Source organism: Ursus maritimus, unplaced genomic scaffold (assembly GCF_017311325.1).
Source record: "Ursus maritimus isolate PB19 unplaced genomic scaffold, ASM1731132v1 scaffold_21, whole genome shotgun sequence".
In the NCBI taxonomy this organism is placed as follows: domain Eukaryota; kingdom Metazoa; phylum Chordata; class Mammalia; order Carnivora; family Ursidae; genus Ursus; species Ursus maritimus.
In genome coordinates this window covers 36,423,136-36,439,905 of record NW_024424564.1, presented here as the reverse complement: position 1 = coordinate 36,439,905, position 16,770 = coordinate 36,423,136, and the positions used below count along the sequence as shown (strand labels likewise).

Sequence of the window (16,770 nt, the reverse complement as noted above, 5' to 3'; positions counted from 1 at the left end):
TTTATTTTTTTTTTTTAAGATTTTATTTATTTATTTATTTATTTATTTATTTATTTATTTATTTATTTGACAGGGAGAGAGAGCACAAGCAGGGGAGAGGGAGAAGCATGCTCCCCACTGAGCAGGGAGTCCAATGCGGGGCTCGATCACAGGACCCTGGGATCATGACCTAAGCTGAAGGCAGTTGCTGAACCAACTGAGCCACCCAGGGGGCCCTAGGAAGAGCTTTTAAATGGGGACACATGATTGGACGGATACCTGGGAAGTCTGAGACCCCCTGCAAAGGAAAGCAAAATTCTTCTGGGCAGAGAGTATCTAGTATTCAGTAGTTTCTCTAAAGGAGTACCAACTAATGGAACTTTCTGAGGTGATAGAAATGTTCTATACCACCAATATGGTAGCCACTAACCATATGAGAATGTGGAACACTTGAAATGTGGCTAGCGATATTGAGAAACTGAGTTTGAAGTTTTAATTTTAAATAATCAAATTAAAAATTACACAGCCACATGTGGCTAATGACTACTATATTAAACACTACAGCTCCACGGAGTTTGTTATCAGAATCCCTATGTACCCAAATGCGAGAATCGGGTTCATGGAGTAATGAAGGCACTCTCCCATGATCTCACAGTTTGTTTCTGATGAGCATGGCAAGGGTTTACATAATATCAATTTTTTTGCCCCTGGCACAATGCTGACCATAGTAAATGTTTCATGACCATTTGTTAAAATGTTTCATGAATGGAAAAACTGCCTTCTCTGCCTTCCTTTATTTCCTAATCCATGGTTTCTTTTTTTTTTTTTTTTTAAGATTTTATTTATTTATTTGACAGAGAGAGACAGCCAGTGAGAGAGGGAACACAGGCAGGGGGAGTGGGAGAGGAAGAAGCAGACTCTTAGTGGAGGAGCCTGATGTGGGGCTCGATCCCAGAACGATGGGATCACGCCCTGAGCGTAAGGCAGATGCCCAACCGCTGTGCTACCCAGGCACCCCTAATCCATGGTTTCTTAACTAGGTGATATGGCTTCATTTGTAAGCTGTTTGCCATTCCTGCCCTTTTGATGTTGGTGCCCTTCCCTGGCTTGCCAGCTGACCACCTCCTCTGTGAGGCCTGTCCTAGCTCCCCTTGGTTGATCTCACCTACTCTCTGTCCACACCCCTACTACAGCACATAGAAGCATATACAATTGTTTGGTCTGTTGTCAGGCTTGCCTTCCAGGCTAAAGTCGAAGTGGTATGACACACTGGTTACAAGGGCCCTGCTGCATAGACAAATCTGGATTAAATTCACCTGCAACTTGCTAGATGAATGAACTTGGCAAAGACGCTGAACTTCTTTAAGCTTCTCTTCCTTCCTCTATAATGTGGAATAATATAGTACCTGGGTGAGAGGTTGTAGTACAGATAAGCTAAGGCAAAGAATGTAAACTGCACAGTGCTGGGCACAGCATGAACATTCAATGCATTTTTTTATTGTTGCAGTTAGCCTGTGAACTCTTTGGGGAATATATTAGGTTATACTCCCCTCCACGCTTTTTTTCCCCCATGCCTGGAGCCTTACACAAAGCCTGACACAGTGTGCTTAATAAATGTCTGTTAAATCAAAATGATGGAAAAATTTGCTTCTCTTGCCTTCCAACTAATTTCCTAAATACAGTGTCAGTCACTTTTAAACACCATATTTAAATTAAATAGTATGCTGCTAAGTCTATGATCAAAAATAGGTTCAAAATTATAATTATTGTAAAAATGATTAGAGTTTCTCTTTTAACTGAAAATTTAAAAGGTAAGATTCTGTTTTGAAAAAAATATTAAAATAGACAATATTACATTATATGGTCTATGTTTTAATTTTAATCTACATTTTACTTCAGAGAAAACAAACAGCCTAAACCTGAAGCTGAACTCTTTACTCATCTGATTTTCCATCGATTTGGGAGAAATCTGCTATGAAACTAGTTCAGTAAATCAGTGTTTCTCAACCTCTTTTTATTTTTCTTGCCACAACTCATAGTTTGAGATACATCTTATAACATAACTCCGGTATACACTTAAACATACGTAGAAGTAACTGAAACAAGATTTCCATGAAATAACACTTATCCTTACTTCTTAAAGTGCACTCTGACATTTCTATTCTACTCTACTCTACTCTATTCTATTCTGTTCTAGTTTTCTTTCTATTCTACTCTATTCTTTCTATTTCTTTCTATTCTACTCTATTCTATTCTATTCTAGTTTTCAATGGTGGTCATAAGCCACAAATAGACTTCATGACCCACTGGGATCTGAGACATGCCATTTTTAAAACTCTGTATTAAGTAAAGTACTTCAAAGTGTTTTTTCAAGTGTCTACAGGCATTAATGTTAGAATTGCCTAGTGTTTAACTTGAAAAAATCTTGCTAATTTTACATAATATTTAATGAAGAATTTTAGAGAAAACATACTTAGATTTTTATCTCAATAAGATACTCACCGGCCTTGAATCCTCAAAAATCACCCCACCCCAACTTCTCACCCCAGTCTTCCGGTTCTGACCGAGGCATCTTTGACAGAGATCTGTCTCTAAAATCTCAAACAAAAGCCCCCCCACTTCCTCCATCCAGTTGCAGAAGTTCGGCCAAGAGCACCTGTGAACTGTGTCTTACCTTTATCAGGCTTCATGCTCATCATTTCCATGATAAATCCTGATGATGTGTGCCTATGGTGAGGACTACTTTGAACTGGATTTTCTAACCCCTGAAACTGCATTACCATTCTTAGCTTACTCACAGCAACTGAAAATGAGACCAGGTAAGGAGCAAAGAGGCCAGAGGTTGTATGGTTTACTGATTAACTTCATTACAGAGCAGAATATTTGTAAATGTTTATGAGAAAAGTCCTCGATGCCAAGTTGCCTAGTAAGCTGGAAACCAGTCTCTTAGCTAAATATTTTTGGGGAGCACTTTCCAGTTTTAGAACTCAATATGTAGAGTAGATTTATGTTCAGTGGCTCTAAAAGTGGATTTGGGTCAAGCGTCATACTCTGTGTCTTGACATTTGTTCCTATCAAAAGGCTACAGAATAATATAATTTTGTTATGTCAGGAAGCATTAGAGCATAATGCTTAAAGATATAAGGCCAAATGATCTGGGTTTATAACTAATGTTAGAGGAATTGTATACCCCCCTCCAAATTGGTATGTTGAAGTTCTAACCCCCAGACCTCAGCATGTGACATATTTGGAGAGAGGGTTTTTATAAAGGTAATCAAGTTAAAATGAGGTCATGAGGGTGGTCCCTAATCCCATATAACTGGTGTCCTTATACAAATGGGAAATGGAGACACTGAGATAGACAGACATTAAGAGAAGACGATATAAAGAGATACAGGGAAAAGGCAGTTATCTACAAGCAAGGAGGGGGCCAGGAATAGACACGTCCCCCACAGATTTCAGAAGGAATCAACCCACTAACCCCTTGATTTTGGACTTCTAGCCTCAAGAACAGTGAAACAGTCCATCTCTGTTCTTTAAACCACCCAGTCTTGTCCTTCATCACCACCTCCTTAGCAAACTAATATATCCAGACTCCCTTGGTACTCACTAGCCCTGTGGACATGGACAAATTCCTGAACCATTTCCTCACCTGTAAAATGGGCTGATAACCATACAACTTCATAGAGTTACTGTGAGCATTAAATAAGATAATATTTATAAAATGCTTAGCACAGTAGATGGCTACCCACCATCGTTACATTGATGTTATGATTATGCGGCTTTGGACTGAGGTTGTAGGGTGGCTTGCTGACTGAGTAGGAATGATTTCTGCAGCATAACCTGTGGATATCAAGCTTGTGACTGTTGGTTATTTTTTGGAAGAGAGGGCTTTAGAATAGGATTCGGTAGGCCCAGGGTTAAGCTCACACTTAATGCAACCAGACGCCCTGTATAACCTTAGGCCAGTCTCTCAGCTTCTGTGGGCCTCATTTGTCTACATCAACAGATGGTAAAGCATAGATAACAACTCTTGCCCTACTTCCCTCATGGATGTGTTATGAAGATAAAAACACAATAAATACGAAAGCAGTTTGAAAGGCAAAAGTGACCTATGTAAATGCAATCATCATAGCCAAGACATTCTACAGCATTCACACGTTCACAAGTGGTTCCATATGCATTACATCATTTGATCCTACTTGCGTCCTCTGAGGAAGGCATTATTTATGATGCCCCCTCTCTTCTACCGTATTTTACAGACTCTACAAGGAAACTTAGTGACGCTAAGTGATTTGTCTAAAGTCACGCAGGTAGGGAGGCATTAAGTTAGAACTTTAACCCAGGTCTTCTGACTCAAACCCCGTGGTTGAAACACTAAGGCACACTTGCCCTCATTGCCAAGAAAAAGAAAAAGAATGATGGTCCACGGTTCTATTTCAGTTTGGATTGCTAAATCAAGACTTATCGTTTGCAAAGTTATTCTCAATCCTCAGTCTACTGCTGACCTCATTCTCTCCTCCTCACAACCCCAGAGCTAGCCTTGCCTTGAGAGGATCGTGGGTGGGAGAGCTACCCAGAGGATGTAAACCAGGACAAACTCTCTCTGAATTTTCTATTTTTTTATAAAGATTTTATTTACTTATTCAACAGAGAGAGAGAGAGAGAGAGCACAGCAAGGGGAATGGCAGGCAGAGGGAGAGGAAGAAGCAGGCTCCCCACTGAGCAAGGAACCCAATGTGGGGCTCAATCATAGGACCCTGGGATCATGACCTGAGCCGAAGGCAGACGCTTAACCAAGTGAATCACCCAGGTGCCCCAATAAATCTTTTTTTTTTCTAAAAAGAGAATTCTCTACTGACTTTCTCAATGGTCAAAGAAATGGGCCTCTTGCCCTCAGAAACTGCTATACTAACAAGGAAATGAGTAGGACAATTTAGCTGATCCACGAAACTGTTGTTGCTGAGTAAAGTTCGCACAGGATATTCTCATAAGACTGACTTGACCGCTTTGCTTCTCTCTCAGTGATGACCAACTGCCTCATGCTATTTTTTTTCTAAAAATACATTTTCCCCTCTTCTGTGCATTGACATACTGGCCACTAGCCATATATGGCTACTTAAATTTAAATTAATTTAATTAAATTAGAATAAATTCCTCAGTTATGCTAGTCTTATTTTAAGTGTTTGATAGCCACATGTGGATAGCGGCTACCACATTAGACAAAGCAGATCTAGAATATTTCATCACCACAGAAAGTTCTATCGGTCCTGTTGTATATGGTACTTGGGAGCAATGTGAATGACGTGTCATTCCTGGTAAATGGGAGCATCAGCTATGAAGCCATGGAAAAAGGGAAGTCCCAGAACAAATATTGGCAATGCTTTTCTGAAAACTATCCTTGAGAAGAGAGTTGGCCAATAGACTTTGAGTGATATAATCTCATTGGAAAGTCTTTCTCCGCTGAGAAGGTGAAGAAGAGTGTTCTCTTTGCCTGGATCCTTAACCATCCAATTCAAACCGCTTGTCCTGATTATATCTTTAAATGCCACATATTACCTATGGAACCTTAAGCAGATTATTGAACATCTTTGAATCTCCACTTTTTCACCAGTAAAAGGGGAATAATAATGGTATGTACCTCACAGGAGTGTTGTGAGAATTAATATCAATGGCAGATAGTTATAGAGCATTTATGATGTGCCAGGCATTCTTCTGAGAACTTGATTAAATAAAGTAAGTCATTCACATAAAGTTAAGGAATTTGCCTAAGACCACATACCAGTAAACGACAGAGATGGACTTGAATGCAGGAAGTCTAACAAATCTAAAATGTACGTAAGCATGATATTCTGACATATAGAAAGCACTCAAGAAATAGTAGCTGTTACCATTATCACAATTTTTTTTATCCCTCTAGATGTATAAATTTGCAATCTGATTTTATAGTCAACCTTTCTCAGCTTGGTTATTCTAAATGTCCTTGAGATCTGTTTCTTAGCCTGCAAGGTTGAGAGCAAGGCCCTGGATAGCAATGGAGTTGCCCACCAGCTGGCCACTTGTCTATAATTCTTCATCTCCCTCCATGCTTTTTCCAAACTATTCATGCCTTCTCAAAAGAAGCAGTAATACATTTTGTCATAAGTCTGTCGATAGTTCTTTACCTTCTTCCATTTCTTAACTCCACTAACAAGGGTTACCAGATCTGAGATTCCTGGGAGAGCATAAACCAAGCCATAGTAAATTAATAAGAATCTTAGATTCCACATAAATTTGTGAAAAATATTTGGGTAAGAAACACTATTTAAATTATGCTAAAACAAAGCTTCCATTTTGTCTGAGCCAATGGTATATTTCCATCTTCTGGAAATTTTCTGCTGTGATTTACCCATTAGATCAGAACTACACTCACTTGTGTTAAACCCAGTAAGATAAACCCAGTGACTTCAGATACCTGAAGTCAAATTCAGAAACATTCCACAAAACTGCATCTCAAGACCTTTCATTGTATTTTAAAACATCTGGCTGATTCTGTAACATCTGAAAGATTCTTTTAATTTAAACAAAAAACATGAGCAAGAATCAGATTCCAAAGTGAATACCTTCTAATAAAAATAAAGCTTTACCCAGAGAAAACAGGCATAAGCAGCTGAAAGAAGCACAAAGTAATGAAAAATAGCTAAAGGAAAGGGATAATGGGAGATAGGCCTCCTGCCACTTGCTGGGCCTCATTCAGAATGGGTCTTTGGAAAGACTATAGATATGCTAACAAAAAATAATACGAAAACATGGATTCCACAGCTATTGTTAGCAATGCCATAATACCAAGATGAGACAGAACATGGGTTTCCTTCCTTAGGGCACCCAGACATTTATTTCCATGCCATCGGTTTTTGTTGGCTCCATGAAGATTCCATGCATTCAACAATGTTAAGATAAATAGAACTTCCTTCCCTTAATGAGTAGAGTGGTGCTTGTCATTTCAACAATTTAAATAGTAACAGCAATGTTGCAAACTCTGGATCTGATGCCTTCAAATTTACGGAACACTTTCCCACACAGCCATTCAATTCTCCCAACAGACTGTGACATGTCATCATTAACCCTGTTCACAAGAGACAAAACTAAACTTCAAAGTGTTTCCATGGCCTCCAAGACTATTTCTTTCAATTTCATTGCTTATTTCCACTCACATTCAGTGAACTTTTCCCAATATCACTGAGCTAAGAGAACCAGGACTCATTGCACTGGGACAATAGATATGGGAGCATAAGACAGTACATTCTCTTGCTTATTCTATCCTACTGTTTTTTTTTTTGTTTTGTTTTGTTTTGTTTTGTTTTTTTTTTTAAAGATTTTATTTATTTATTTGACAGAGATAGAGACAGCCAGCGAGAGAGGGAACACAAGCAGGGGGAGTGGGAGAGGAAGAAGCAGGCTCATAGCAGAGGAGCCTGATGTGGGGCTCGATCCCATAACACTGGGATCACGCCCTGAGCCGAAGGCAGACGCTTAACCGCTGTGCCACCCAGGCGCCCCTATTCTATCCTACTGTTAGAATGCGTTCCTGTGAGTCTGAAATTCTACAATTTTTTGAGTTCTTAAAGCACAATTTGCTAAAAGAATACACAGGTTGTATTTAATATACCATCTCCTACCCTATTCACCATACCAAACCGTGGGAAGCTGTGGACTTTGCCATTATTACCTTTTATTATACACTAATTTCATAAAGACCCTGCCTTCTTCACTCATCAGAGAAGCCTTTCTCAATTCACTAAATTAATCTTTGACCAAGTTTCCTTGCTTGCAGGATGTCCCAAAGGAAAAGAGACTTATCTCTTTTGGGTCACCATGTCCTTCCATGCCGAGTCCTGTGTGTGGATTGAGTTACCAATGAGCTAGATTCCCATCTGGATTTATCAGGGATGCGTGGCAGCAGAATAAATTAAAGGACCTCACGAGGTCATTCCAGCCCCATCTCTACAATTCCATTCTGTCTTAGGCTTCTTTCCTTCTTTTCTGCAAGGACCAGCCTAAGAAAACAGAACTATAAAGCAAATCTGCACCATACTCCCCTCAGAATTGGAGCCTTCCTTTAAGTATTTAAACTGATTTGGGGGGAAAATCCCATTTATATTGGGTGGCAAACCCCCCTGTGGCAGTATCACATCCTTTGCTATGGCTACAGCTGAAATGAGGGGTGGGCTAAAGGATGTGATACTGCCACCAGCCCACCCCTCATTTCAGCTGTAGCCATAGCAAATGATCACACATGAGCTCAGACTCACTTCATACTCAGCCTGTCATTTCAGGAGCATGCCACACATCTTTTTGCCTTCTGCCCAAAACTTCTCCAACATCACAGGAGAGAGACCACTTGGCCTGATTCAACTGGGAGTAGTAAAAGCACAACCCAAATGTGCCGGAGAGCTCATACTCCCAGGGGTGACCTTCAACCTGTTAGTAACTGCCCCAGTCCCTGGTGCCTCAGAAGACAATTCTCTGTGCTACTCCCAGGGGAGTCAAGTCCCCCCGTCCGCAGCAGTGACCCTCATAACTCATCTCGTGTTGGTTTTCTTCTTTTCCTGTCTCATGACCCCGGTCTTCTGCTTCCAAAACCCATGGTCACCTCTTACATATATTGCCTGCATATAAGTTCTTGCTTCGGGCTCTTCTCTTCAAGGTAACCATTCATACATGTGGAGCTGCTTCTCCTTCACCTGAAGCAAAGCCTTCAGAGAGTGAGGGGTCCATAGCCAGCTCTGGAAGACACTGAAAGGCCTCACTCCAGAGGTCATCACTGTCTCTGGTGCCCATTAGTGAGTGCTCATTAGTATTTGCTGAATAATCTTCATATCACCTTCCCAATGTCCTAACATGGATTTCCTTATGGCCCTTATAGTTACCTGCAGGGAGGAGGACCATAGCCAAGGCCACCTTAAAAGTCACATTGTGTGCCAGATGAGTGCCAGTGAGTTCAAATCACCACTTTCTGGCACAACTCCAGCAATCTGTGGACTCAAATGTTAAAACTAGACAGTGGTTCTAGAATTCCTAGTCTAATAATCTCCTTTTACTCATGCTGGTTAATGGGAATGCCAGGTCCAGAGCCAGTTCTCTAGACCCTTTCAACTGACCTAAATAAAAATGAAAAGACAAGGCCCTTCCGAGTCCATGCCAGACTTTGAGCTTTTGCATTTACTATTTCCTCCTACTATTACATTCCACCTAGAATGTTCTCCTTGGCTTCTTGCCTTTCAGTCTCAGCTCAGTCGTCAACTCCTCAGAGCTCTTCCTCAACCACACGAGTTAGAGCAGTTACTCTGATATCACCCTGTCTTGTTGTTTTCATAGCACTCACCACTACCTGATGTTATTTTGTTTATTTATTTACTTGCATGTTTATTGTGAGTCTACCCTCCACTAGGATCTTGCCTGTCTTATTCCCTGCTTTATTCCAATGCCCAGTATATAGTTGGTACTCAACCTTTGGGTGGAAGGAATGATAGCTATCCATATGCTATACCATAAACCTCACTCTCCTATGTAGTAACAACATGATAGCTGTTATTCATTACACAGACCATTAATCCCACTCTCCAGCTAGTTGAGCCCATGTGTTAACACTTCCAAGTCTCTGGCATAGCTCAAGATCCAGGAGTGGTGAGTTAGGCACTGCTGGTTACTCATCCATGGGCCACAGTGTTTTCCCCGGTGTTCTGCATTCTAAGCTCAGGGTGGGAAGCCCAAAGAATCCATCAGTGTCATCAGGACACAAAAGAAGATGGGGAGGAGGAATACGGAAATTAAAATGCACGTCTTCATCCACCCCTTTGGCATACCTTTAGCTCGGGTTTGTTAAGTAGAGCGAGACCAGGGGCCCGGGAGGAAAGAGATGTAATAAAAATGCTTACAGCTAGCTCTAGAATTTAATGCATAAAAGGAAAAGGTGTCCCAGTGATCACACCGGATATTAGTTTACCAGGAGAGAAGACCAGATGAAGATTCGAGGAAACTGCTCCAGCCAGGAATAACAGCTGTGCTTGCAGCTCATGCGGCTTGTATTTTCAGAAATCTTATAAATGACAGTGTCAGGAAACAAGATGAGAATGTGATCTAGCAAAGGAGAGCTGAGGGAAAAGCAACACTGAAAGCATGAGTCACAGTGCTTCCTTAAGCAATCATTCCCAGATGCTTCTAACTTGACAGCACCCCCACAACCTTTTCTCTATCTGTTCACATCTTTTTCACCTCATGGCTGATGAGGTCAGCCTTCGGTCTAACATGCTTGCTTGGAGATCTTACCATGTCATCATAAAATTTCAGTGAGGTGAAAAAAATAATCTTATATGAAATTTAGTCTATGATATGCACTCACAGTTCTAATTATCCTGTGAGTTCTGATTATTAGGCAAAAATTATGAATATGTGTATGCACGGATTATTTTAAGGACTAATAGAAGGGTAGACCAGAAGCAAGTGGTCAGGAAGCTGGACATGGAGGTAGGGCCAATTGGCCTTGAATGCACACACAGGATGAAGAAAAGCCAAATGGAAGAAATAAAACAAGTATGTCTGAGAACTGGCATTCCGTAAATAATTACTACTACTTTGGTCTCTCTGAGAGTTACTGATAAATATCTCTTTTTTCCCTTAAGCCTCTTTTCTCCTTCCCTTTTGTTATTTATTACTTGATTTTTATTTATCAAATGCAAACCAGGGTTAATAAAATATGGTCACTGCCCTTAAATGTTCTTACACTGCATGGGGCCGGTAGATATGTAAACAGGTAATACAAATAAAGACCTCTCCTTGGAAATGACCCACTAAACCATTACCCACTAAGATGCTAATGACCAGTTGGTAATAACATAAGCTATTAATTAATCTCTTTCAAGGATGTTTGCAACCAAATAGGGGATCATATCTTTAAACACTGAATTTTTTGGAATTTCAAATGTTTGCGTTTTCACTATCATAGTCTACCATGGTCCATGCATTAATGGAGAGCAGAAAACTGGGAGCATCTAAGTCTCCCAGCAGGGCTATTATACAGAAGGGAATTATTTTACGAGTGGCAGAAGGCTCCCTGCCTTATCCCAAATACTGCTGCTGTTGAGTCTATGCTGATGTTCTCAACTGAAACTCTTTATAATGAGAAGTTTTTTCATAAATGCATAAAGTGAAGCAATATATCATTTTATGGTATCATCTAGTTACAGATCTACTGAAAACAACTTAGAACAGTTTGTCCTCAATCCAATTTAAATGACTAATCATGACACTGTGCCATATATCCCCCAGCAGGAGATGAAGAGTGGAAAGGAAAGTATAATCTAAGTAACCTCAGTCTTTTATAGGTATAATATTAAACCATAAGAAGCATGATTTCATACTTTAGTACATGCTATAATAATATCAGAATTAGCCTGTAACAGGAATCCATTTCTACTCCCAGCTCTGTTAATTATCTAGCCTCATGGCCTTGGGCAAGTCACAAAGCTCTCAGTCTTACAGTCCTCGTCTATAAAAAAGAAGACCATTAGGTTCAATAAATTCAAGGTCTGATCTACCTCTAACCTTGCATGGTAGCTAATGTTTATTGAGTACTTAGAAGGAACAAACACATTTGCCAGGCTCTGTTGGATTTATCATTTAGGCTTTTTTCTCCTATATTTCCAAGTTGCACTTTGTATTTACTTATATTCGAATGAACTTGACAACTTACCAAATAAATTGTCAGAAAGAGAAAATTCTTCTGTGACAGGTAAGTGGGAGTGTTCAGTGAGATTCATTTTTGATCCCATCCAAACTGTTCTATTTGAGAATGCCCCTTCGTTATGGTAGTCTTCAAAAAAACAAAAACAAAATACAAAAAAATTCTGAAAGACAAATAAATAAGTAGAGAGTTTGAGGAAGGATTGGAGGTGTAGATAGTTGGTTAAGACAGAGAGGGAGGGAGGGAGCAAGCTTATACACAAAATAGCAAATAGATCCCTTTGTAGACATTTTGCCATAGCCTTTCTGTACAGATCTGTTTTCAATATTTATCATTTTTACACCTCACTTGGACTCACAAATGTCCAGGATATGTGCCTTCTCTAATGTATCTGGGGAAACACCATATGTTTTTACTTACATTTCAGTGCTTAAGAAATTTGGGCAAGATTTGATGAAATTTTGGTTATGTCTTTATTTCTTTTACAAGTAGAAAAAAAGCCAGAAAGAAATAGGAAGGTATTGACTAAATATGGGATAAATCAATAACTTATTATCTTAAAACTTATTCCAAAGTTGAGCAGGTATTTACAAAGACATAAAAGTGATTTAAGACCACTTCCTGCTGGAATCTCCTTGAACAGGCACTATGTCAGCAAATCAAAAATTCAGAAAGTGTTGTCTCAAGATCTTAATTTTTGCTTTTTAGAGAAAATTTCAGGGGCTTGCATTTTCACTCTCAGGGTATACCATGGTCTTATATTTATGTGGGCTAAAAAAAAAAAGTTACAGTAAAAAGAAAAATAATGGTAAATCTCACCAAAGTGTCTGAAGTTTCATCCTGAGGAAATGTCCAGAATGAATCCAAGAGCCCAAAGAAGCAATGTCCACTTTTAGTTAAATTTTTAGGTCTTCTTTTCCTCCTGCCTTCCAATATGTCTCCTACTTTCCTGAAGAGGTAATTTGAAAGGTCAAGTAATGAAAAGTTGTGTTATCAGAATCTCTTTTCCAAGGTTGTTTTCCGAGAATGATTTTCAAACCTTTTTATCCTGTCTCTACCAAGAAATCATTTTGTTTACAAATAACTATTTATATTTGCTATTCAGGAAGAGAATATAGGGCTTCTGTTGGACAAATATTTATTTCATTAGACTGTCCCTACTATTTATGTCTTTATTTCTTTCTCTTTCACTCAGCGGAATGTTCCAGTTCAAGCAGAAGTGAGTTTCGGACACACTGGGCTACTGGCAAGGTAGTTTATCAAACTATGCTGTTGCATTCATTCCTTTATTCACGCTTTCAAAAAACATTTACTGAGAACTTATTCTGTACTAAGCTCTGGACTGGATCTTTGGAGATAAAACAGTAAAAGGAAAAAGAAATGTCCATGACCGATGACATCAATCTTAATAAAGAAGAGAGCACTAAAAAATAATCACATGTATGCACAGATGATTACAGACTGTCATTACATATGAAACTTAAGATTAGGGTGCTCTAACAGAGAGGTCTGGGTGTGAAAAGGAGTCAAGATAGGGAAATAGCTGATGAGGGATGTGGTTTGAAGGGCAATTTCTAAAGATGGTCAAGACCAGGGCACATCTGAATCAATGAGACGACACCAGAGAGGGAGTGGTTGAAGAAGCAAGAAAGAGAGAGAAACTCCTGCTACAGGATACAAACCATGCCCACTGTGGGAATGCAGACAAATTTGGGTCCATCTAGTGAACCAATGGCATGCCCCTACCGGAATCTATTCTCTGGGAAGCCAAGGGGCCTGTTGGGAGTAAACCCATTCGTTATAGCATCAGGTGGAGCCAAGAACCATGACCTTCACCCTAAAGCAAACCATAGTCATTTGAGAAATGTGTAATTCTCACTGTAGTACAGCGTTTGGCTCATACCTACTGGATTCGAAAGGCCCTCCTACCACCGTAAGGTGAGAGGGAAGGTGATAAATAAAAATGAAATCTAGAAGCATTGATGTATAAAGTAGAGGTAGATACTTCCAACAGAATACTTCCAACAAGTAGGAGAGAGTACTCATTTCAGCGCCACCCTCGCTCTCACACAACTCTGCCACATATCACAGTGGAACTTTGACCCCAAGAGGACCAGGGCCTTTCTGGGGCAATTGTGTAATAGTAGCAGCACGCTAGGTATCACCATAACGCTTGGAGAAGCAGAGGAATCGTGACCACTGGTCGGGCACTGTTCTCACTCATGGACACGAGAAATAATGGAAGCAGCAGCCAGAACAAACCTGATCATGAACAAACATGAGGATACTCTAAGCACTTCTGAAATGCTTGGACTTTGACAGAAAGCTAAAGGTCCTGAGGAATAAACCAGTGAAAGTTGAGTTGCTCCTGTCAATGAGACCTCATTCCTACCCACAAGCTGGTTGCAGACGAGGGAAATTCAACGTTCAATATGTGTACATGAATTATATAGGCATATATTCACTGTGTATATATTAATATATCAATTAATTATGTATAATAATTGTGTATACATGTATGCATATTGTATAATAAATGGGTTGAAAAGCCTCCCCAAAATTCAGACAGCTATTACTCTAAGTAGAGTTCCCCCTCTGGAATAGGAAGTTCCACAGTTTCCCATAATAATAATTTCCAGGAACCCACAATGTACATTCAGGAATTTTTCCTAATATTCAATCCAATTGTATATTCTGTAATGTAAGACCCATATCCTCTGGTCTTTTAAAAAAATAGGAGATTTTGGTTCTTTGACTCTTCCTTTGGGTTTTCTTCTGCGCTGACTTTTTCTCATATTTATCTTTTTAATCTTTAGTCATGTTCATCAAGCTCCCTATTGTTAACTAAGTAATATTATAGGCAAACTATGAATAAATGTAATGATTGCTTGGGAGTATAAACCTATTAATATACATCTCAAAATAGTAGGGTCTATTAGCAGCTCCTTAATAGGACTGATGACTTTAGCCTTACTTGGCTTGTCATTTAATGAGCACCTACCTTGTCCCAAGTATTTGACAAGTGTTTCCATATATATTATTTCTTTAATCAGGGTTACTTCTACGTCCTCCTTTCTCTAATATTCTTCACCCCTTTGTTGGGGGAAGAACTGCAAGGGAAGACTAACTCCCAGGAGACCCCATATGTTAGTTCTGGAGGCTTTTTCCCCCCTCAAATCTTCCCTTCCATATAAGGAGTCATTTTATAGGTTGAGAATAAGCAATGGGTATTCTCTACACTAGTGGCCTGTGAATAGTTTTGTTCATTTACTCCCTACAAAAACTTTGAAAACCAATGTACTCCATCAATACATTTTTGGGTTTATATCTATAGATTTTCATTTTAAAAAGTTGCAAAAAAATTAACTTCTGACATATTATAAAAACTGACATTTTACATGCTGTTACATTACTCTTAAATCTATTCAATTACTGTCCAATGTACTCTTAAATACCACAGCAAGTTAATAGCCTCCCTCATCCTTCAAAGAAATGCCAAAAAAATGTTCTTTAACATCTGGAAAAAATTTTTATCATTCCTATTCCTCTGTGAGTTCACATTTCATTCCACTTCACTGCAGAAGTTTAATATAGCACATTTTATTCCTTGAATGTCAATTTTTGATCATCATATCCTACTTTTCTACAACAAAAACATACACATAAATTTGGATTTTAAAAAAAGTCTATTAAGATTTTTAATGTTTAAATAAGAAAATATTCTGGCTTGAGTGTATTAATAATTATTATCAGTATCCATTTCATTGAAACTACACATTGCCCCTTAGGCTTTCTCTGTGAATAGCATGGATCATTCTCCTTGGTGTCAAAGAGCACAGGCAGAGAGAGCAGTCCGTTGTGGATGAGAGAGCATGCAGATGAGAAAGGAAGTCACCACTGTCAGGCACCAGCCATAGCCAGCGTTGACTAACTACATGCCCCAGAAGAAGAACATCTCCTTAGAAATACAGTCAAGAGGTTCTGTTTAAATACTGAACATTGAGACACTGCAGCCAGAGAGCCTAAAAATTCTCCAGAGTTAGTCATCGAAGCCCAGATCACAGAAAGCCATCATTTCTATTCAGATGAATTCATGTGTGTGTTAATACACAAAGTTTAGAATCAGAACAAAGGAAGAAAAATATCGAATTTGCACACAGACTTCCCCAGCTCATGCCCTGTTTTCCTGAAAAGTTGTTAAATTTTTAAATGAAACTAGCTTTAAAATAAAGAAAATTGCAGAAAATTCAGACAATGCAAAAAAGCATTAAAGAATGCCAAATTGCATTCTATAATTTTTTTTTTCAATTTACACTCCCACCAGCATGGGATAAGGGTGCCTTTCTCACCACACTTTCTTTAGCATTACTTTCAATAATCTTCTCTAATTTCGTAGGTGACAAATCCTATCTTACTGTATTAAATTGCATTTCTTTGATTGCTAGTAAAGTCGAAAAAATTTTTTACATCTTTATTGCCTATAAGTGATAGTTTCTTCCCATTTTCTGTTTATGTCCCTTTTTTCCTACAGAAGTGTTCATCTTTTCTATTGACTTAGAAGAGTTCTTCATAAATTGAATGTATTAGCATTCTGGAATATTTACTACAAACATTTTTATTTGTCTTTTAATTATCTTTACCCGAAAATTTTTTCATTGTAGTTAGTTAAATATATTCAATTTTTTTGAAGCTCATTTTTATTCTTTTTTTATTTTTAGTTTATGGTACAAGGTGAGTTTTGTCAGAATTGCTTGTGGAATACTTTTTCCCATTGATTTATGCTCCTTTTATTGACACTGAATTTAGTTTCCCACTGATCATACAGCTCTATCTTGTACCAATATCACCCTTCCCTATTATCATTCATTCTTTTTCAGTATTTCCTAAGATAGTCTCATCTTTTTATTCTCTGTAATAAATCATCACATCTTGTGTCACATTCTTTAAAAAAAAGGGGGGGTTCTTAAAAAAATTTCTTTAGGAGTTTGAGATGGTTCCAAACCTAAATATTTAGGTAGGAAGATTTACATCTTTATAATATGTGATTTTGCCTTTCGTGGGCAAGGTAT

The 16,770-nt window shown here is 38.7% G+C and overlaps 1 protein-coding gene across 4 annotated transcripts in view; it reads right to left on the bottom strand.

Moving 5' to 3' along the window:
- The window catches only part of NR1H4 (nuclear receptor subfamily 1 group H member 4), a 49,542-nt gene extending 37,683 nt beyond the window's left edge, over window positions 1–11,859 (bottom strand). For 2 of the 4 annotated variants that reach the window (XM_008705715.1, XM_008705717.1), the window contains exon 1: window positions 11,711–11,859. In XM_008705715.1, coding sequence (XP_008703937.1) covers window positions 11,711–11,789 — 79 coding nt within the window. In that variant the 5' untranslated portion in view covers window positions 11,790–11,859. Of the gene's footprint in view, window positions 1–2,653; window positions 2,763–11,710 lie in introns of those variants that run through there. The other 2 variants (XM_008705718.1, XM_008705719.1) reach the window with 1 other exon arrangement.
- Between the last annotated feature and the right edge of the window lie 4,911 nt (window positions 11,860–16,770).